Source organism: Nematostella vectensis, chromosome 4, assembly GCF_932526225.1.
Source record: "Nematostella vectensis chromosome 4, jaNemVect1.1, whole genome shotgun sequence".
Lineage (NCBI taxonomy): Eukaryota > Metazoa > Cnidaria > Anthozoa > Actiniaria > Edwardsiidae > Nematostella > Nematostella vectensis.
The window spans coordinates 2,136,504-2,157,757 of NC_064037.1; the positions used below are offsets into that span (position 1 = coordinate 2,136,504).

The following is a 21,254-nucleotide window of genomic DNA, read 5'->3' on the forward strand; positions in this document are numbered from 1 at the left end:
AATAAGAGAAAATGTTGCCGAAACTAAAGTTTTTAAGTCCTGCGAGATATAGGAAAGGGAAGAAATTGGTGGTGATAGGGTCTTGTTGTTGTTATTGTTGTTGTTTTTGTTGTTGTTGTGGTTTTTTTTAGGGGGGGGGGGGCTTCTTCCGCTTTTGTATATGTCTGTTTGGGTCACATACTCTCTCAAGGGTCAAGGAAGCACCTTGGAAAATAGAACAGAATTTATTGATGCATATAAGCTTTTGATACATTTTTAAGCACTACCAGATATTGCCTTGTTCATTCAGCGTAGCCCCTCTCATTCTCTTGTGGGTTTTCTGTGGAGAATTAGAGTGACGTTTCGATGTCAAGGAAGTGGGATTGGTTCATCTATAAGCACAGTGAACCCGGTATGGGAAGTGAGCTTGGTTCATCTATAAGCACACAAAACCCATTATGAGCATCAGGGACGGACTTCTGTGTTCACCAAAACGGGGGGAGTTATCCCTGGGTCTCAATGGAAGTTTGTGTTTGCAGTAGTTTTCTTGTATTTCAACGATTACCTGCAAAAAAATATCAAATCATCATACAATAAACCGGGCTTCATTCAATTAGCGAGGGCATTAAATAATAAAATGGTAATTTCAATGTTTATAATAAAACCAAAGCAAATGTGTCAAACGAGCCTTCTATCACCGAAGTGCGCCATGGCTTGTTAGAATCTGACGTCACAGCCATCATGGAAAAGAAAAAAGTCACGTGACTCCTGCTCATACACGAGTACACGTGATTTTTGTTCATAACATGTAATTGTGTCACGTGATTTTTGCTCTGACAGATTGAGTCACGTGCTTTATTAGTCAAGCGATTTCTGGCGATTTCTGTTTATGGACAGCTGTGACGTGAACATAGACAGAAGACGCACACAGTAACTAGAAAACACGAATTTTTCATGCTGGGTCGTGGCGTGAACACATATACTGAAATAACATTTCCCTACCTATCTATCCCTACCTATAAGAGAACGCTTGTCACAAAAGCGCTGTTGTAATGTATTGTTGTAACGTTTGGCATCATGCCATATTTGACCCCCCCCCCCTCCCCTTTTTGTCGGTTTTGATTCCTAGTAGGCACATCTCCCTCTCAAACCTTTCGGTTACTTACTTGTGCTACTGCGAAGTAATGCAGACCACTCCGGCATCTTCATGGTGTCCACACATATGGATCCCGATCCCGCGATGTTCGCACTCGAGGACGGACTCTTCTGAGCCACGACACCGCACACCGTCCAGCCAAATGGGCCCGGTGCCGCGACCAAAGAAGGCGTGGCTCTTGTAATCCCTTGCGCCTAAAAACATGCAAATAAAAGGAGTATAATAATGATAACAAGTGTATAACAGCAATAGAATAACCAGAATAAAAAATAACAAGGGTAGAATAGCATATTGCGAGGGCCGTGGGTCGTTTGGGAGATTTTCACACTCACCTTGGAAACCCAAAGACCTGCAAACCACGTGCGCATCCTCCATGCTCCAAAGGTCATCGCAGACTGTGCCCCAGACCCCGTCATTCAGAACTTCCACTCGGCCCTCGCTGGGAATGTTGCCGGCAACCAGACGAGTGCGCAGTTTGTTGTCTGGGACGAGTAAAAAAAAAAATAATAACTGCTTTTTCCGCCTCCGTGAATGAGCCCGCGTTCCTTGACTCCAATTGATATATAGTGGTAGAAGCCCTCACCGCGCATGCTCGATGTTTAAAGATAATGAAAATATAATGATATCAATAGAATCTATATAAACAGCAGAGGTAAAGCGCCTAGTAAATCGATTAGTACATAGATTAATAAATATGTGCGAGGGTATGCTAATATTTACATGTTGATGTTGTAGACTGTATTAGTACATAGATTAATAAATATGTGCGAGGGTATGCTAATACTTACATGTTGATGTTGTAGACTGTATTAGTACATAAATTAATAAATATGTGAAAGGGTATGCTAATATTCACATGTTGATGTTGTAGACTGTATTAGTACATAGATTAATAAATATGTGCGAGGGTATGCTAATATTCACATGTTGATGTTGTAGACTGTATTGTTGTTTCGGGGGATGTTGTAGACTGTATTGTTGTTTCGGGGGATGTTGTAGACTGTATTGTTGTTTCGGGGGATGTTGTAGACTGTATTGTTGTCTCTGCGGGTGTTGATGGCCTTGCAGTAGCTGACAAAAAATCGTCAAAAAAACACATTTCAAGACTGTTTATGTACTGTTTCGTAATCCAATGCTTTGATCCAATCTTCAGTTAAACTCAAAACTGCGAACAGAACTGTATTAAACTAACGAGTGAACATATTCTGATTCAAGTGAGATTGCTAGACTGCCTTTACATAGATTTTATAAGATCCTATAGCACTCTTGCGAGTGCTATACTCCACGATACTCCACAAAAAACCATAATATATGCTAATATGGTTGATTAATTATTAAAGTAAAGCTGATATACTCACTAGTTGGCAAGGAGGCTGTTGTTGGAATTTGGGTGGTGGGTGTTACTGTAGTGGACAGGGGAGCTGGGTTTTTTTGAGCTGAGGCTAAACATGTAAATCATTAGCGCATGCGCATACAAGTCAAATCCATCGAAGCAGCAAGAGACCGCTCATTGGATACCTGAAGGTCAAAGTAATGGACTTTTTTTCCTGTTTGACATTTTTGATGATTGCATGACGTTGCATTTATTTTGCCCTTTTTTATGGGGGGAAGGATAGATTTTAGTTACCGCCCCTCCAGGTAGCAAACAGTCGGTCCTTATGGATAATATTGTCAAATAAATTACTCGGTGTTTAATGCCACTATTTGAGCGGCCAGAAAATACGCTTAACGAATCGAAACTTTTTGACTAGAAATGGAATAAGATTTTGCCTAGACATGGAATATGGAGGTCCATACAACAGAACGCCATTATTATACATTACTTTTGTCACTTGTGTCACTTACTCGGCGTAGTCCTTGCCAGCGCATTCTCACTACACACCACGCCGACATCTTCACGATGTTCACAATCCTCCACACCCCACCCCCTGTGGGAACAATCCACCAGCGAAGCCTCGTTCCCAGAGCAAATGACGTCATCCATTAGGATCGGACCACTCCCGGCACCGAACATGAATCCGAGTCCGTGAGATTCTCCGAAACCGAGGGATTTGCACACGACGTTAGCGTTTGTGTCGGACCACAGGTCGTTACATACGGTTCCCCACCGGCCGTCGTAGAATACCTCCAGGCGTCCCTGGCTCGGACGAATTCCACCGACGAGTCGAGTACGAATAGCAGCGTCTAATAGAAGGAATGGTGACTAGTGATGAGAGGAATGGTGACTAGTGATGAGAGGAATGGCAAGTTTTGGCGTCTAGCGAGAGGAATAGGGACTTAAGATTCACGACGGCGTAGGGATGACGACGGTGCAAATGTATATCTCCACGCGCTAAAAGAAAAAATGTGGAAGCGCGCGCTGACATCTTGTGTGTGCGCCGTACTCGACTCTCCGCCGTCGTAAATCTTAAGAGCGCTCTCTTCTTCTAGGCACGTGCTTGCTGGTAATGCACTTATACACTGTTTGAGCCCTTTGAAATACAATTTTGATCTAAAAAAAGCGTTCAAATTATCTGATTAAATATTTTTTTGTCTGACTTTCTATCACAGGATGGATGGAAAACAATAAGATTGGAGATAGAACTTACTTTCGGAGGATAAGGTTTGTCTCGGTAGGGCTGTTTGTAAAGAGCCACATATTAACCATCATCATTGCCATCATTACCATTGTCAACATCAGCACTAATAACATATCTAGCCAGGGCTGAATACAACCTAAGTTCTGTATCATATAGAAAATTTTGGGTTGCGGGCTTAAAATTGGAAATTAAACGAGACTTACCTGGAAGTCGAAGTTTGATTGTGATTCTATGAGTCATCAGCCGGGAGTGTAGGGAGTGGTAAGAGAGAGCGTAGCGCCAAGCATCAATCAGGTTTTAGAGTGCACAATAATCGCCTCAATAACTACAGAGCCAATACCCAGAGGGTGGGGCATAACAAGGGTGGGCGTACCACTCCCTACACTCCCGGCTGATGACTCATAGAATCACAATCAAACTTCGACTTCCAGGTAAGTCTCGTTTAATTTCCAATTCTATTTCGTCATCAGCCTAGGTCGTGAGGGACTGGTACGAGATTTCAGAGCAGTTATTGAGGCATCGTTGAAAAATAAGATGCGGGAACAGATGTTACCCATGATGCAACAGTACCGGACATTAATAACACAACCAGTCTGTGCAAAATTCACTTCAATAAAACAGTGGTTATAACAACAAGCGGGATGTACATTATACAACATCTAGGCTGTAGATCCATAAACAATAAAAATGTGGTAGCATGTTTCACATTATTTACTTATGTTGACCTCCTAGGGAAAGTATAGCGCTACCAAAGTTGAAGGTGCGCTCTGTAGGCTTGTGATAAAAACGCTGAAATGTCTTATCGCTAGACCAGCCTGCTGACTTCATGATATCTTGGATGGTAACCTCTCTGTTTGCCAAGAACGATGTGGATGCGGCTCTGGTGCTATGAGCTTTGAACTGAGAAACATCAACACCTGCTGAAGCGAGCACTGCTTTGCACCACCTCGATATGGTATCCGTACTTGCAGGGCCATGAGGCTTTGCATGACATAAAAGAAGTTGCTTGCAATTATTACGTAGATTTTCAGTTCGTAGGAGGTATTCCTTTAAGTACTTCATTATGCATAGTTTCTCATCTTCTGGGTATGCCAGAAAAACAATAGGAGCAATGTGGTGCCCTGTCCGAGTTTGTCTAATCTTCTCGGTTACTGTGAAGGTACAGCTAGAGTCAGACAGTTTCATATTTTCCAGAGAAAACAACGAGATCGTCTGGCATCTCTGTCCACTCAACAAAATTAGCAAAAATGTAAGCTTCAAGGTCAATTCCTTCAAAGTAAGGGATGTAACAATTTCGCCCTTGCGAAACCAGTCTAGGACAACACTCAAGTCCCAAGTAGATACGTAGCGTGGGAGGGCAGGCTTAAGTTCAAAGATGCCCTTCATAAATGTCTTAACGATAGGTAACTGTCCAAATGGCACCGATGATGATGCATCAAGCTGCAGAATGGAGGACAACATGCTTCGGGCTGTATTGACAGAACTATACGACAACCCTTGTTCATGTAGCATGGAGAGAAAATCAAGGGCAAATGACAATTTGGGCGAGATTACGTCACATTTTCTCTCTTTGCAGAACTGGAGCCACTTTTTTAAATGAGTCTGATATTGTGATGTAGTCCCTTCCCTCCAAGCTGAAGTTATAACCTTCACAGATCGCTCTGTAAATCCTAGTCCAGCAAGCAGAGACATCAGGATTGGGCACCAAGTCTGGCTTGGTCAGAACGGAGCAACCATCACTCCCATCGCTTTGTCTTGGATGGCTTTCTGCAAAACCTTTGAGATGCAACTGAAAGGTGGAAAGCAGTAGAATTTCTCATCAGACCATGAAATGGTAAAGGCATTTATGAAAGAGGCCTCTGGGTCTGGTCGATAAGAACAGTAGGCATCAAACTGCTTATTAAGCCTAGAGGCAAATAAGTCAATTTCTGGTTTGAAATTTAGATTGCTCAATGCCATGTCTAAATTTTCTCGGTTAAGCATCCATTCGGTATCTTGTGAATGGAAATGCCTGGATTCTCTGTCTGCCTCATGATTATCAACTCCAGGAATATGAGCTGCTGTTATCCAAAGCATATTGTGTGAAATGCAAAATTCCCAGATTTGAACTACGAGTGCATTGCATTCTTTGTTGTGGCATGTACCCATGTTATTTATAAGGGCCACTGCAGTGGTATTATCTATCATAAGCTTAATATGTTTGCCTGCCAATGAGGCATGGAAACATTTCAAAGCAAAGAAGGCTGCAAGAAGCTCCGAATAATTAATATGCTGCTCACTCTCAGAGGGGGACCACCTTCCGCCAGTTTTGGTGTCGGCCATTACAGCGCCCCACCCTTGAAGCGAGGCATCTGAGTAAATGGTAATGTCTATTGGAGGGCGATTAATATCATTGAAGCTAATTTCAATATTGTTAACCCACCAATCTAATTCAGCCATTCCCTGACTAGAAATTATCATAGAGGACTCAAAATTTCCTTTTGAGATCTTAAGGGCATGGGCCTTCTCCATTTCCAGATTTCTGTAATATAAGCCTCCATATTTTACTCCTGGGAGGCTGGAAATAATGTGCCCTATAGCTTTAGCAATGGCTTGGATTTTTACTATCCGCGTTTTGATGAGTTCAACCAAGAGCATCTTAATTTTGGCTCTCTTTTCCTCTGTGAGTCTTACTGTCATAGACATGGAATCTATGAGAAACCCCAAAAATGTAATCTGCTGACTAGGTATTAAAGAAGACTTTTCTGGGTGTATCACAAAGCCAAGACTTTCAAACATTTCAATAGAGTCAATGACACTTTGTGTGCATGCCTCTAATGTCTGACCCTGTATGTAGAGGTCATCAATATACCCTGCTATGATATGGCCTTTGAGCCTTAGATGGGATAAGGGCGGCTTTAACAATTTTGTAAAATTTCGTGGACATGTGCATAATCCATTTGGGAAAACAGAATATTTGTAGAGGATTCCATTATATTTAAACTTGAGAAACTTTTGAAACTCTGGATGTATATGTACACTGTAGTAGGCATCCTTGAGGTCAAGGCTTGCCATCCAACAATTATGGGTTACTAGGTCCAAAATTGAATGGATAGAATCCATTTTGAAATGGGATGTTTCAATAAAGGTTTAAAATAAGTCTTACCTTTCCATCTTTTTTAGGGACTGTAAATATTTGGGATATAAATTCTCCCAACTCATGATCACATGGGATAATTGCACCTTTGTTCATAAGTGAGTTAATTTCTGCCTCTGCAAGGGGAACATGTTCTTTACATATAGAATTAGGACGGTAAGATGACTGGACAGGCTCAGATACAAAATCTATTGTCTCCCCGACCACTGTGTTTAGAATTTGAGGGTCAGATGTTAACTCCTGCCATTTTGGTAAGAAACAGGATAACTGTCCACTTCTAAAATGCTCAACCTTTGTGTTAAGGTATTGTTTCAGAGTAGACTCAACATAAATAGGAAAGAATGATATATTTACCTGTTTTTTCAAATCCTTTAGTTCCTCGTGAACTTTTTCTTGGCTATGTTTGAGTTTGTTGAGGTCGTCCGGGGAGGGTTGTAGCCCCTCCCCCTGCCTGGCAAAAAAGGCTTGTTTTGGGGGTAATTGTTCCCAGGTCTAGCAGTCATATTGCTGCTCCTTTTAAAGGGCTTGGCCTCAGAACTCTTATTCATGATTTTGTTAGTCGTTCTGAGCTCTTGCAATGTTTTTGGTAAATCATTACCAAAGAGGAGTTGCCCAGGCTTACGAGACCTCGAACACAATGGCTTGAACTCAGGGTTTAAGTAGAATTTCATTAATTCCCTTCGCTTGTAAGATAATTCAGTGTTCACATGCCCTACAAGAGCCACAGCATCTGACAAAGGATTTATCAGCTCTTTGTAGTTAGGGATTGTTCTATGTTCCCTGTGCTCTAGCAATTTTTCAGTTGTGCAAATCATTGCACTTGATACCTTTACTAAGGTGTCCTGCAGGGCTGATAATTTAAGGTCAGAGCGTTTAGCATTTTGTGTTAAGCTTACACCAGATCTCCTCATTTACTTTTGGACAAAGTACCTTGTCACAATTCGAGGGTTTTTTGAATTTTTTCAAGAGCTGTTTTCTTTGTTCTGTAGGCAACTCTATGTTAAAACTCTCATTAACCAATTCAGCTAATTTAGCTGACACTGGGGGGCCAGTATCCACGGAGCCACTTATACCTGATCTTATTTGGTCAAGCAAACTGTTGTTGTCACCCTCAACCTCGGACTCGTCAAGCTCAGAATTGAGCTCTAGTAACCCCTCATCGTTTTCAATGTCTCCGCCAAAGAGACTAACTTTATCATAATCTTCAGTGAGATTATTAGCGTCATGTTGACGTGAAGAACTTGCTTTCTGAGAAGCTTCTGGTTCTGGTTCCTCATCTGAGGAGGTTGGGCTTATTGCTCTTTGTGGAGCCGGGGGATTTGCCTTCGATCGTTTTGACCGTGGCTCGTGGTTAGGCGAGCGTGATCTCTTTTGGATCACAAGCTCTTTGAGCAGTTCATTACTACTCTGCATGCTAGCCTGCATGCTATTTAGGACGGCTACTAAGGAATTGGATCCTGTTTCTGCAGTAGAAGAAGTCGTTTCTTCGGTTTCCTTCGGGTCGTTTTGGTCGCCCATCTTGTTCCTTCCTGTAGAAAAAGATAGCAAAAAGGGCGGGAAAAAACCCGAACGAAGAAATTGGGTAGAATTAATCAACCAGAATGTCGAAAAACTACCTCAAACGATTCCTTGATGGTTCCACTGATTGTATCGACGATTATTCTATAAAAAGAGTGATTGGAAAAACACGTAAAAGCTGAAGAATATAGGGAAGCACTCTTCGTAAACCAAACGATGCGAAAGCACGACACAACTGATTGATGCTTGGCGCTACGCTCTCTCGTACCAGTCCCTCACGACCTAGGCTGATGACGAAATAGAATGGTCATCATAATCACCACATACCACCATCATCACCATCACCATCACCATCATCATCATCACCATCACCAGTACCATCACCAGTACCATCACCAGTACCATCACCAGTACCATCACCATCACCATCACCATCACCATCACCATCACCATCACCATCACCATCACCATCACCATCACCATCACCATCACCATCACCATCACCATCACCATCACCATCACCATCACCATCACCATCACCATCACCATCACCAGTACCATCATCATCATCACCATCATCATCATCATCATCACCATCACCATCACCATCACCATCACCATCACCATCACCATCACCATCACCATCACCATCACCATCACCATCACCATCACCATCACCATCACCATCACCATCACCATCACCATCACCATCACCATCACCATCACCATCACCATCACCATCACCATCACCATCACCATCACCATCACCATCACCATCACCATCACCATCACCATCACCATCACCATCACCATCACCATCACCATCACCATCACCATCACCATCACCATCACCATCACCATCACCATCACCATCACCATCACCATCACCATCACCATCATCATCATCATCATCATCATCATCATCATCATCACCATCACCATCACCAGTACCATCATCATCACCATCACCATCATCATCATCATCATCAACATCATAACTATCATCAACACCAGTACCATCAACATCATCATCATCATCATCACCAGTACCATCACCATCATCATCATCATCATCATCATCATCATCATCAACATCATCACCATCACCATCACCATCACCATCATCAACACCAGAACCATCAACATCATCATCATCATCACCATCATCATCACCAGTACCATTAACATCACCAGTACCATCATCATCATCACCATCACCAGTACCATCATCATCATCACCATCACCAGTACCATCAACATCATCATCATCACCATCACCAGTACCATCATCATCATCACCATCACCAGTACCATCATCATCATCACCATCACCAGTACCATCAACATCATCATCATCACCATCATCATCACCATCACCAGTACCATCATCATCACCATCACCAGTACCATCATCATCACCATCACCAGTACCATCATCATCATCACCATCTCCAGTACCATCAACATCATCATCAAAATGTTCATATTTTTGCTAATTATGATGATTATGTAAATGATGGCAATGACGTTATCGTTACCATCTTCATCATAATCATATATTGTCATTATTAATATAAAAAGCCTAATCCATTACATCTTTTAGCCTACCTTGAGTATGGCCATTAAAGAGAGGCTGTTCGGTTTTTGAATCTGTGTAAAAAATGCTAATTCATGCAAACGTTTAATGGAAAGTAAATGATTTCGAACTAAATAAATAGTCCTCTAAATATATTTTCTTAACATAGAGTTAAAATCATTTTTTAGGAAGTGTGTGTCCGTATATAAAGGTTTTCTGTACCTTGGTTCTGGTCAAATGATCGCTGAATAGGGACTGACCGGTTCTGAGTGTCCGATTTATAGAGGTTTTCCTACAGGGGTTCTGGTCAAACGATCGCTGACTATAGACTGACCGGTTATGAGTCCGGTTTATAGAGGTTTTCTGTACCTGGGTTATGGTCAAACGATCGCTGAATAGGGACTGATTGTTTATGAATGTCCGCTTTATAGGGGTTTTACCTGGGTTATCGTCCATGCAGACCACTCCCGCGTCTTCCTTGTGCCCGCAGTTACTGACTCCCCATCCGCGACTCGGACACTCGCCTATCGCATCCTCATACCCACGGCACTCTACGTTATCCAGGACTATAGGACCAGAACCACGCCCAAAGTACGCCATGGTTTTGAAGCTGCGCGCGCCTGGGTACCCAAGCGATTTGCACACTACTGACGCATCAGCCTCGTCCCAAAGATCGTCACAGACTGTGCCCCAGGCCCCGTTGTAGAAGACCTCGACGCGGCCCTCGCTTGGGCGGCTGCCTCCTATCAGCCGAGTGCGATGCGTGGGGACTGGAACGAAAATTATCTTATTATAATCTTGTTTGAATTCAATTTTGTGAGACAAGTTACGTGAAGAAATATTGGGAAAATGCCTAAAAAATGCTTCCTATACTTAATTCTTCCGAAAACATACCAAATCAGCATATGGAAATTATGATACACTTGGTATTTGACTGGGATGCGGTATGGGGTGTGACAGATTCTTTAAGATCATAACAGCAAACGGAAAACAAAGCAGGCCCGTACACAGGAGGGTGCAGGGGGTGCGAACGCACCTCCCCCCTCCCCCCCCCCACTACGGCCGAAAATCCACTTTTGCTTCTCAATAGAGGTGCTATTCGTAGACAAAACTATAGTCAGACTTTTTTGTATAGTCAGACTTTTTTGTAGCCAAATCCGACAAAAAACGTCTCGTGGAGATACTGCAAAGGCATAAAAAATCCCTTTTTGTTCTTTCGGGGGAGGTCAGATTTTTATCTGGAAACTCACCCCCCCCCCCCCCCCCCAAAAAAAAAAAAAAAAAAAAAAAATTAGGTCCACTTTTTCGGGTTTCGCACCCTCTAAAGAATCCTGGGTAAGAGCCTGCAAAGTTCAATCTTCTTGTCGCTAACCATTGCTAACCCATGACTTACTTAAGCATGCCTTCACAAAAGCTTTTTTTTTACAGGAACGTCTTCACATACACTGCACAAGCTTTTAGAACTATACACACACCCGTATCCCCACATAACACAGTATAAAGCACGACACCTTACACACTACACCAGCTTACTTTTTGAAGTATAAGGCACGTCTTCTTCACACACGACACCAGCATCCTCGGAATGAGCGCAGTTCTCCACTCCCCATCCGGCATGCCGACACTCATTCAACGACTTCTCCGATCCCCGACATACGACATCATCGAGCCATGTCGGTTCTTCGCCTTTTCCGAAATGTGAATAGACTTTAAACTCCAGTGCCCGCCGGTATCCAAGCGACCGACATACCACGTGAGCAGCGTTGATATCCCATTGGTCATCACAGACTGTGCCCCAGACTCCGTTGTGGTAGATCTCAACGCGGCCTTCACTCGGGCGAAAGCCTCCAACCAAACGAATATCTCCGTAGGACGCTAGACCCAAATATTTTTTTTAGTATTTTATCTAGCTTTGGTCACTGGCATAGTCTAGTTGTTTATCACGTCACATTTACTGAGGGCCTCTTACGACCAACCACAGAAAAAAATAAAAGGCCAGGAACTATTGTCAGTCACCACATAGCCAAGGATAAGTGGATTTTTTAAGGCGTCATAATAATGGATAGTGAGATATGGATCATATCCTAGGGATCATTGATTGGAAAATAATTGTTTACTGATACACCTATAATAAGGCAAATCATATTAAAGTGACTATCTGATCACTTAGAGGTATTTAGATAAGAGTGTTTTCACTTTTCCAAACGTGGGTTTTGCATATTGTATTATCTGATACACTTGTTCAGATATCTATGTTTAGCTGTTTGGATACGAGATTTCTCTACAGCCGAAATTCATTTTAGAAACAGATGTTTTCTATAAAATGCAATATAATAATACAATATAATATATACAACATAATGTAACATAGTTGGACTTACCTTTCTTCTTAGACTGCGTTATAGGAGGAGTAAGCAGCTCTGAAATGAAATTAAAATTATTTCACTACTCTTTATACCCATTACGCCAACAAACCAGTATCCCAACAACCCGATACGATCTTTACGTATTGGTATATTTTCCTTATCCCAACTACCCGATACGATCTTTACGTACAAGTACAGTCCTCCAGTTCGTACCTTGGGTGGTGGGCGGTTCCTCCTCATAGCACATGACTCCAGCGTCCTTATGGTGACCACACCCTGTCACACCCCATCCCATATGGGGACAATGATCCAGGTAATCCTCCTTGCCGGTGCACTGCACCCCCTCTAGAAGGACACGCCCTTCCCCGTGACCGAAAAATGCAAAGCCCTTGTGTTTTCGCGCGCTGTGATATCCTAGGGATCGGCAAACCACGTGCGCATCCATCACGTCCCACAAGTTATCGCAGATCGTGCCCCATTCACCGTCATACAAGACCTCGACTCGACCCTCGCTTGCACGCTTGCCGTCCATTAGTCGTAGACGGACGTGAGGGCCTGGAAAAAAGCACTTGTGATCAGCTAATATATACTTATTACAAATGTGATCAAGTGAGTGTGTCTTTAGTAAAGTGTGCGTGCTTGGGGGGAGGAGCTTCTCCGCATATGAATGGGTTATTTTGGGTTAAAAATTGATATCAATCGTTTATCGAACGATTAATAATTTTAACCCCTTACCACCCCCCCCCCCCCCCTCCGCCTAGGGTAAAACCTTATCAATTTAGCCCCTCTACCGTTCGCTAGAGGATAAGAATTTGACCAAAATCTGTCTCCAATAACAACCCAAGGACAAAGAGCTGCAAGCGAAACTAACCATATCTTTGGTAGATATCTTGATGTGTGTTACATATATATCATCTTTGGTAGGTATATTAAAGTGAATTACTTACCATATTTGTTAGTTTTCTTGAAGTGTGTTACATACCATCTTTAGTAGGTCTCTTGATGTGTGTTACTTACCATCTTTGGTAGGTTTCTTGATGTGTGTTACTTGCCATATTTGGTAGGTTTCTTGATGTGTGTTACTTGCCATATTTGGTAGGTTTCTTGATGTGTGTTACTTACTATCTTTGGTAGGTCTCTTGGTGTGTGTTACCATACTTGTTAGGTTTCTTGAAGTGTGTTACTTACCATCTTTTGTAGGTTTCTTGAAGTGTGTTACTTACCATATTTGGTAGGTTTCTTGAAGTGTGTTACTTGCCATATTTGGTAGGTTTCTTGATGTGTGTTACTTACCATCTTTGGTAGGTTTCTTGAAGTGTGTTACTTGCCATATTTGGTAGGTCTCTTGATGTGTGTTACCATCTTTGGTAGGTTTCTTGAAGTGTGTTACTTACCATCTTTGGTAGGTCTTTTGATGTGTGTTACTTACCATCTTTGGTAGGTTTCTTGATGTGTGTTACTTGCCATATTTGGTAGGTTTCTTGATGTGTGTTACTTGCCATATTTGGTAGGTTTCTTAATATGTATTACTTACCATCTTTTGTAGGTCTCTTCTTGTGTGTTGCCATATTTGTTAGGTTTCTTGAAGTGTGTTACTTACCATCTTTTGTAGGTTTCTTGAAGTGTGTTACTTACCATATTTGGTAGGTTTCTTGAAGTGTGTTACTTGCCATATTTGGTAGGTTTCTTGAAGTGTGTTACTTGCCATATTTGGTAGGTTTCTTGATGTGTGTTACTTACCATCATTGGTAGGTCTCTTGATGTGTGTTACTTGCCATATTTGGTAGGTCTCTTGATGTGTGTTACTTGCCATATTTGGTAGGTTTCTTGAAGTGTGTTACTTACCATCTTTGGTAGGTCTCTTGATGTGTGTTACTTACCATCTTTGGTAGGTTTCTTGATGTGTGTTACATACCATCTTTGTTAGGTTCCTTGAAGTGTGTTACTTGCCATATTTGGTAGGTTTCTTGAAGTGTGTTACATACCTGTAGGTCTCTTGATGTGTGTTACTTACCATATTTGGTAGGTCTCTTGATGTGTGTTACTTTCCATATTTGGTAGGTATCTTGATGTGTGTTACTTTACATATTTGGTAGGAACTTGATGTGTGTTACTTACCATATTTGGTAGGTTTCTTGATGTGTGTTACTTACCATATTTGGTAGGTATCTTGATGTGTGTTACTTACCATTTCTGGTAGGTTTCTTGAAGTGTGCTACATACCATCTTTGGTAGGTTTCTTGAAGTGTGTTACTTGCCATATTTGGTAGGTTTGTTGAAGTGTGTTACTTACCATCTTTGGTAGGTTTCTTGATGCGTGTTACTTACCATCTTTTGTAGGTTTCTTGAAGTGTGTTACATACCATCTTTGGTAGGTATCTTGATGTGTGTTACTTACCATCTCTGGTAGGTTTCTTGAAGTGTGTTACTTACCATCTTTTGTAGGTTTCTTGAATTGTGTTACATACCATCTTTGGTAGGTTTCTTGAAGTGTGCTACTTGCCATCTTTGGTAGGTTTCTTGAAGTGTGTTACTTACCATCTTTGGTAGGTCTCTTGATGTGTGTTACATACTCACCATCTTTGGTAGGTTTCTTGAAGTGTGTTACTTTCCATCTTTGGTAGGTTTCTTGATGTGTGTTACTTACCATCTTTAGTAGGTCTCTTGATGTGTATTACTTACCATCTTTGGTAGGTTTCTTGAAGTGTGTTACTTACCATCTTTTGTAGGTTTCTTGAAGTGTGTTACTTACCATATTTGGTAGGTCTCTTGATGTGTGTTACTTACCATCTTTGGTAGGTTTCTTGAAGTGTGTTACCATCTTTGGTAGGTCTCTTGATGTGTGTTACATACTCACCATCTTTGGTAGGTCTCTTGATGTGTATTACTTACCATCTTTGGTAGGTTTCTTGATGTGTATTACTTACCATCTTTGGTAGGTTTCTTGAAGTGTGTTACTTACCATCTCTGGTAGGTTTCTTGATGTGTTTTACTTTCCATATTTGGTAGGTATCTTGATGTGTGTTACTTTCCATATTTGGTAGGTATCTTGATGTGTGTTACTTTACATATTTGGTAGGAACTTGATGTGTGTTACTTACCATATTTGGTAGGTTTCTTGATGTGTGTTACTTACCATATTTGGTAGGTATCTTGATGTGTGTTACTTACCATTTCTGGTAGGTTTCTTGAAGTGTGCTACATACCATCTTTGGTAGGTTTCTTGAAGTGTGTTACTTGCCATATTTGGTAGGTTTGTTGAAGTGTGTTACTTACCATCTTTGGTAGGTTTCTTGATGCGTGTTACTTACCATCTTTTGTAGGTTTCTTGAAGTGTGTTACATACCATCTTTGGTAGGTATCTTGATGTGTGTTACTTACCATCTCTGGTAGGTTTCTTGAAGTGTGTTACTTACCATCTTTTGTAGGTTTCTTGAATTGTGTTACATACCATCTTTGGTAGGTTTCTTGAAGTGTGCTACTTGCCATCTTTGGTAGGTTTCTTGAAGTGTGTTACTTACCATCTTTGGTAGGTCTCTTGATGTGTGTTACATACTCACCATCTTTGGTAGGTTTCTTGAAGTGTGTTACTTTCCATCTTTGGTAGGTTTCTTGATGTGTGTTACTTACCATCTTTAGTAGGTCTCTTGATGTGTATTACTTACCATCTTTGGTAGGTTTCTTGAAGTGTGTTACTTACCATATTTGGTAGGTCTCTTGATGTGTGTTACTTACCATCTTTGGTAGGTTTCTTGAAGTGTGTTACCATCTTTGGTAGGTCTCTTGATGTGTGTTACATACTCACCATCTTTGGTAGGTCTCTTGATGTGTATTACTTACCATCTTTGGTAGGTTTCTTGATGTGTATTACTTACCATCTTTGGTAGGTTTCTTGAAGTGTGTTACTTACCATCTCTGGTAGGTTTCTTGATGTGTTTTACTTTCCATATTTGGTAGGTATCTTGATGTGTGTTACTTACCATATTTGGTAGGTTTCTTGAAGTGTGTTACTTACCATATTTGGTAGGTTTCTTGATGTGTATTACTTACCATCTTTGGTAGGTTTCTTGAAGTGTGTTACTTACCATCTTTTGTAGGTTTCTTGAAGTGTGTTACTTACCATCTTTGGTAGGTCTCTTGATGTGTATTACTTACCATCTTTGGTAGGTTTCTTGATGTGTATTACTTACCATCTTTGGTAGGTTTCTTGAAGTGTGTTACTTACCATCTTTAGTAGGTCTCTTGATGTGTATTACTTACCATCTTTGGTAGGTTTCTTGAAGTGTGTTACTTACCATCTTTGGTGGGTTTCTTGATGTGTGTTACTTACCATCTTTAGTAGGTCTCTTGATGTGTGTTACTTACCATCTCTGGTAGGTTTCTTGATGTGTTTTACTTTCCATATTTGGTAGGTATCTTGATGTGTGTTACTTACCATATTTGGTAGGTTTCTTGAAGTGTGTTACTTGCCATATTTGGTAGGTTTCTTGAAGTGTGTTACCATCTTTGGTAGGTCTCTTGATGTGTGTCACTTACCATATTTGGTAGGTCTCTTGAAGTGTGTTACTTACCATCTTTGGTAGGTTTCTTGAAGTGGTTACATACCATCTTTAGTAGGTCTCTTGATGTGTGTTACTTACCATCTTTGGTAGGTCTCTTGATGTGTGTTACTTACCATCTTTGGTAGGTTTCTTGAAGTGTGTTACTTACCATATTTGGTAGGTCTCTTGATGTGTGTTACTTATCATCTTTGGTAGGTTTCTTGATATGTGTTACATACCATCTTTGTTAGGTTCCTTGAAGTGTGTTACTTTCCATATTTGGTAGGTTTCTTGATGTGTGTTACTTACCATCTTTTGTAGGTATCTTGGTTGTCCGTTGCGGCTCATTTGCGCCTATTATTTCGGGAGTCAGCGGTCTCGTTGTGGTGAACGTTGTTGTTGATGATGATTTCGTCATTGTTGGTCTAGAAGACGGCCTTTCTTTGCTTGTCGTAGGTACTTCAGTTGTGGTAGCTGTGGTTGCTTCAGTTGTGGCTGCTTCGGTTGTGGTTGCTCCAGATGTTGCTGCTTCAGTTGTGGTTGCTCTACTTGTTGCTGTCGGTGTCTTTGTTGTAGTAGTGATAGAAGTTGTTGGAAGTTCTAAAAAAAACAGAAGCAGTTCGCGATTAAACTATTTCGACTGCAGGGATTTTATATTTCGCCGAAATGTGTCTCTTTAAATTTAGTTTTGTATGATTGATTGATATTAGCAAAGGGGTTTGTACCAGACCCGTAGAGCTATTAGCAAAGGGGTTTGTATCAGACCCGTAGAGCTATTAGCAAAGGGGTTTGTATCAGACACGTAGAGCTATTAGAAAAGGGGTTTGTACCAGACCCGTAGAGCTATTAGCAAAGGGGTTTGTACCAGACCCGTAGAGCTACTAGCAAAGGGGTTTGTATCAAACCCGTAGAGCTATTAGCAAAGGGGTTTGTACCAGACCCGTAGAACTATTAGCAAAGGGGTTTGTACCAGACACGTAGAGCTATTAGCAAAGGGGTTTGTATCAAACCCGTAGAGCTATTAGCAAAGGGGTTTGTACCAGACACGTAGAGCTATTAGCAAAGGGGTTTGTCTCAGACACGTAGAGCTACTAGCAAAGTGGTTTGTATCAAACCCGTAGAGCTATTAGCAAAGGGGTTTGTACCAGACCCGTAGAGCTATTAGCAAAGGGGTTTGTACCAGACACGTAGAGCTATTAGCAAAGGGGTTTGTCTCAGACCCGTAGAGCTATTAGCAAAGGGGTTTGTATCAGACCCGTAGAGCTATTAGCAAAGGGGTTTGTATCAGACACGTAGAGCTATTAGCAAAGGGGTTTGTATCAGACACGTAGAGCTATTAGCAAAGGGGTTTGTACCAGACCCGTAGAGCTATTAGCAAAGGGGTTTGTATCAGACACGTAGAGCTATTAGCAAAGGGGTTTGTACCAGACCCGTAGAGCTATTAGCAAAGGGGTTTGTACCAGACCCGTAGAGCTATTAGCAAAGGGGTTTGTATCAGACACGTAGAGCTATTAGCAAAGGGGTTTGTATCAGACCCGTAGAGCTATTAGCAAAGGGGTTTGTATCAGACACGTAGAGCTATTAGCAAAGGGGTTTGTACCAGACTTGTAGAGCTATTAGCAAAGGGGTTTGTATCAAACCCGTAGAGCTATTAGCAAAGGGGTTTGTATCAGACCCGTAGAGCTATTAGCAAAGGGGTTTGTCTCAGACCCGTAGAGCTATTAGCAAAGGGGTTTGTATCAGACCCGTAGAGCTATTAGCAAAGGGGTTTGTACCAGACCCGTAGAGCTATTAGCAAAGGGGTTTGTATCAGACCCGTAGAGCTATTGGCAAAGGGGTTTGTATCAGACCCGTAGAGCTATTAGCAAAGGGGTTTGTACCAGACCCGTAGAGCTATTAGCAAAGGGGTTTGTATCAGACACGTAGAGCTATTAGCAAAGGGGTTTGTATCAGACACGTAGAGCTATTAGCAAAGGGGTTTGTATCAGACCCGTAGAGCTATTAAGCAAAGGGGTTTGTCTTAGACCCGTAGAGCTATTAGCAAAGGGGTTTGTATCAGACCCGTAGGCTGGTAATAGGCCTTTTGGGGGAGGGGGGGGAGGAGGCTTCCTATCAATTTGAAGTCGCGTTTAGGCTTTTTTTGAGTCGTCAAGAACGGTTTTTGGAGTTTCTTATAAAATGCTCATCTAAAAGGATTCGCGCACCTGCAACCCCCTCCCCCAAGCTACGGGACCCTTTGCATAGGATGATTTTGGGGTGTGCATTTGTGTGTGGGGAGGGGGGCATTTTTCAATTCCTTTTCGTAGGCTATTTTTTGGAGGGGTGGGGGGTGGGGGTATGATGGGTCGGGGGGGACAAGTTTCTATGGCTACCAGTTCATATGCTAGTTTGGGGGTATGGGGTAGGGGCATTTTTCTTTTACTACCTGTCCAAGTCTCTGTCCTGCATTCTACACCAGCATCCTCGCTATGGTGGCAATTCTGCACTCCCCATCCTTGATGTGGACACTCCACCACCGACCTCTCACTCCCCGTACATTCCACGTTATCCAGCAGTATTCGACCGGCACCCTGCCCGTACCGCGCGTAACGGTGGAACACCTTAGCCGCGGGAAACCCGAGGGATTTACACACGACATTCGCGTCATTGAAATCCCACTCATCGTCACAGACTGTGCCCCATTCCTCTCCATACCACACTTCTACGCGGCCTTCGTACGGGCCACGCCCTCCAACCAGACGCGTGCGATGCTTGGGGACTGGGGATGAATAAGCGCAGCAAGAATGTTTTTTATTGTCTTCATTCAGTATTGGACGACAGCATATAGATACTGACGATATTTCGAAATAAAGACAATAGTTTTACACTTTATTTACCGAATTCAATAGAACATATCGCAATGGTTTCATCAATATTAGTATTGGCTGAATAAGGCACACTCATGATTGATGGTAATGAATAAGTAATAAATATAATCAATAATAATCATCACCCCTTATGGTGATTGTCGTAAATAGACGACACTTACCATCAGTGTCACGTGCCGGTGAGGCTGTCTTCGCCTCTTTAAAAAATAAAATCTATGTTAGTACGAATTCGAGTGTGAGAAGATTTTGGCTACGCCCTGAATAGGATTCCGTTTTGAGTTCAAACTTGTTTATTTTGCATGTTCTTAATATGTGTCTTTTATTGTATTGTTGTTTATTGCTATACAGTAGTTGCTGACTCAATAAATCAGTCAAACTAAACAACGGGCGCTAGGGTATTGTTATGATGGGAAGTTTCTACCTTTAGGCGTTCGGTATATATAAAGGTACAAGATACAATACTATTTTACCATAACACACAAACCATTCACACATTCACAAGTTCCCCCTTCGATAAAATCATTTTTATCGAGGTTTTACCTGATTGGTTAACATATAGGAGTCCCGCGTAACATTATTGATATCGAGACCTGATTGTTTAACATATAGGAGTCCCGCGTAACGTCATTTATATCGAGGTTCTACCGTGATTGGTAAACACACAAAACTTCGGCGTGACGTCATTATGTCGGGACCTGATTGGTTAACATAAAGTAGTCCCGCGTGACGTCATTTATATCGAATTTTTACCTGATTGGTTGGCACACACGACCCCCGCATCGTCGATATGGCCACATCCGGGAACCCTATGGAACCCTGTGTGCTCGCAATCTACCAAGGACTTCTCTGTACCCCTGCACCTCAAGGCACTCAGATAGATATCCCCTCGGCCACGCCCAAAGAACCCATTCCCGATAGCCCTAACGGCATGGTGGTAACCAAGGCTACGACAGACCACGTGTGCATCTTGGATATCCCATGAGTCATCGCAGACTGTGCCCCAGGTGTCTGGGAGGTAGGATAGTTCGACACGCCCCTCCAGGGGAGTGTCACCGTTGACAAGTCGCACTTGGGCTATAGCAAAACAAGCGAGATAGTAAATAGGCGTTCAACACGCCCCTCCAGGGGGCTATAGCAAAACAAGCGAGATAGTAAATAGGCGTTCAACACGCCCCTCCAGGGGGCTATAGCAAAACAAGCGAGATAGTAAATAGGCGTTCAACACGCCCCTCCAGGGGGCTATAGCAAAACAAGCGAGATAGTAAATAGGCGTTCAACACGCTCCTCCAGGGGGCTATAGCAAAACAAGCGAGATAGTAAATAGGCGTTCAACACGCCCCTCCAGGGGGCTATAGCAAAACAAGCGAGATAGTAAATAGGCGTTCAACACGCCCCTCCAGGGGGCTATAGCAAAACAAGCGAGATAGTAAATAGGCGTTCAACACGCCACTTTATGAAAAAGTCTGTCCAATGTCTTGTCTACCTCCAAGTCGTGTTCAAATATTCTATTTTCTAACTCTAAGTCGTGTTCAAATA

General features: G+C 42.1%; 1 protein-coding gene across 9 annotated transcripts in view; it reads right to left on the reverse strand.

Moving 5' to 3' along the window:
- Positions 1 to 205: 205 nt before the first annotated feature.
- LOC5511612 (deleted in malignant brain tumors 1 protein) overlaps positions 206 to 21,254 on the reverse strand; it is a 37,509-nt gene continuing 16,460 nt past the window's right edge. For 6 of the 9 annotated variants that reach the window (XM_048725964.1, XM_048725958.1, XM_048725962.1 and 3 more), the window contains 16 exons: positions 20,469 to 20,792; positions 19,880 to 19,915; positions 19,277 to 19,609; positions 17,161 to 17,451; positions 12,524 to 12,865; positions 12,326 to 12,364; positions 11,478 to 11,819; positions 10,385 to 10,714; positions 9,977 to 10,018; positions 3,724 to 3,753; positions 2,981 to 3,319; positions 2,494 to 2,577; positions 2,060 to 2,206; positions 1,468 to 1,617; positions 1,146 to 1,329; positions 206 to 544 (listed from right to left, as the gene is read on the reverse strand). In XM_048725964.1, coding sequence (XP_048581921.1) covers positions 1,151 to 1,329; positions 1,468 to 1,617; positions 2,060 to 2,206; positions 2,494 to 2,577; positions 2,981 to 3,319; positions 3,724 to 3,753; positions 9,977 to 10,018; positions 10,385 to 10,714; positions 11,478 to 11,819; positions 12,326 to 12,364; positions 12,524 to 12,865; positions 17,161 to 17,451; positions 19,277 to 19,609; positions 19,880 to 19,915; positions 20,469 to 20,792 — 3,008 coding nt within the window. In that variant the 3' untranslated portion in view covers positions 206 to 544; positions 1,146 to 1,150. The remainder of the gene's footprint in view (positions 545 to 1,145; positions 1,330 to 1,467; positions 1,618 to 2,059; positions 2,207 to 2,493; positions 2,578 to 2,980; positions 3,320 to 3,723; positions 3,754 to 9,976; positions 10,019 to 10,384; positions 10,715 to 11,477; positions 11,820 to 12,325; positions 12,365 to 12,523; positions 12,866 to 17,160; positions 17,452 to 19,276; positions 19,610 to 19,879; positions 19,916 to 20,468; positions 20,793 to 21,254) is intronic. The other 3 variants (XM_048725959.1, XM_048725961.1, XM_048725960.1) reach the window with 3 other exon arrangements.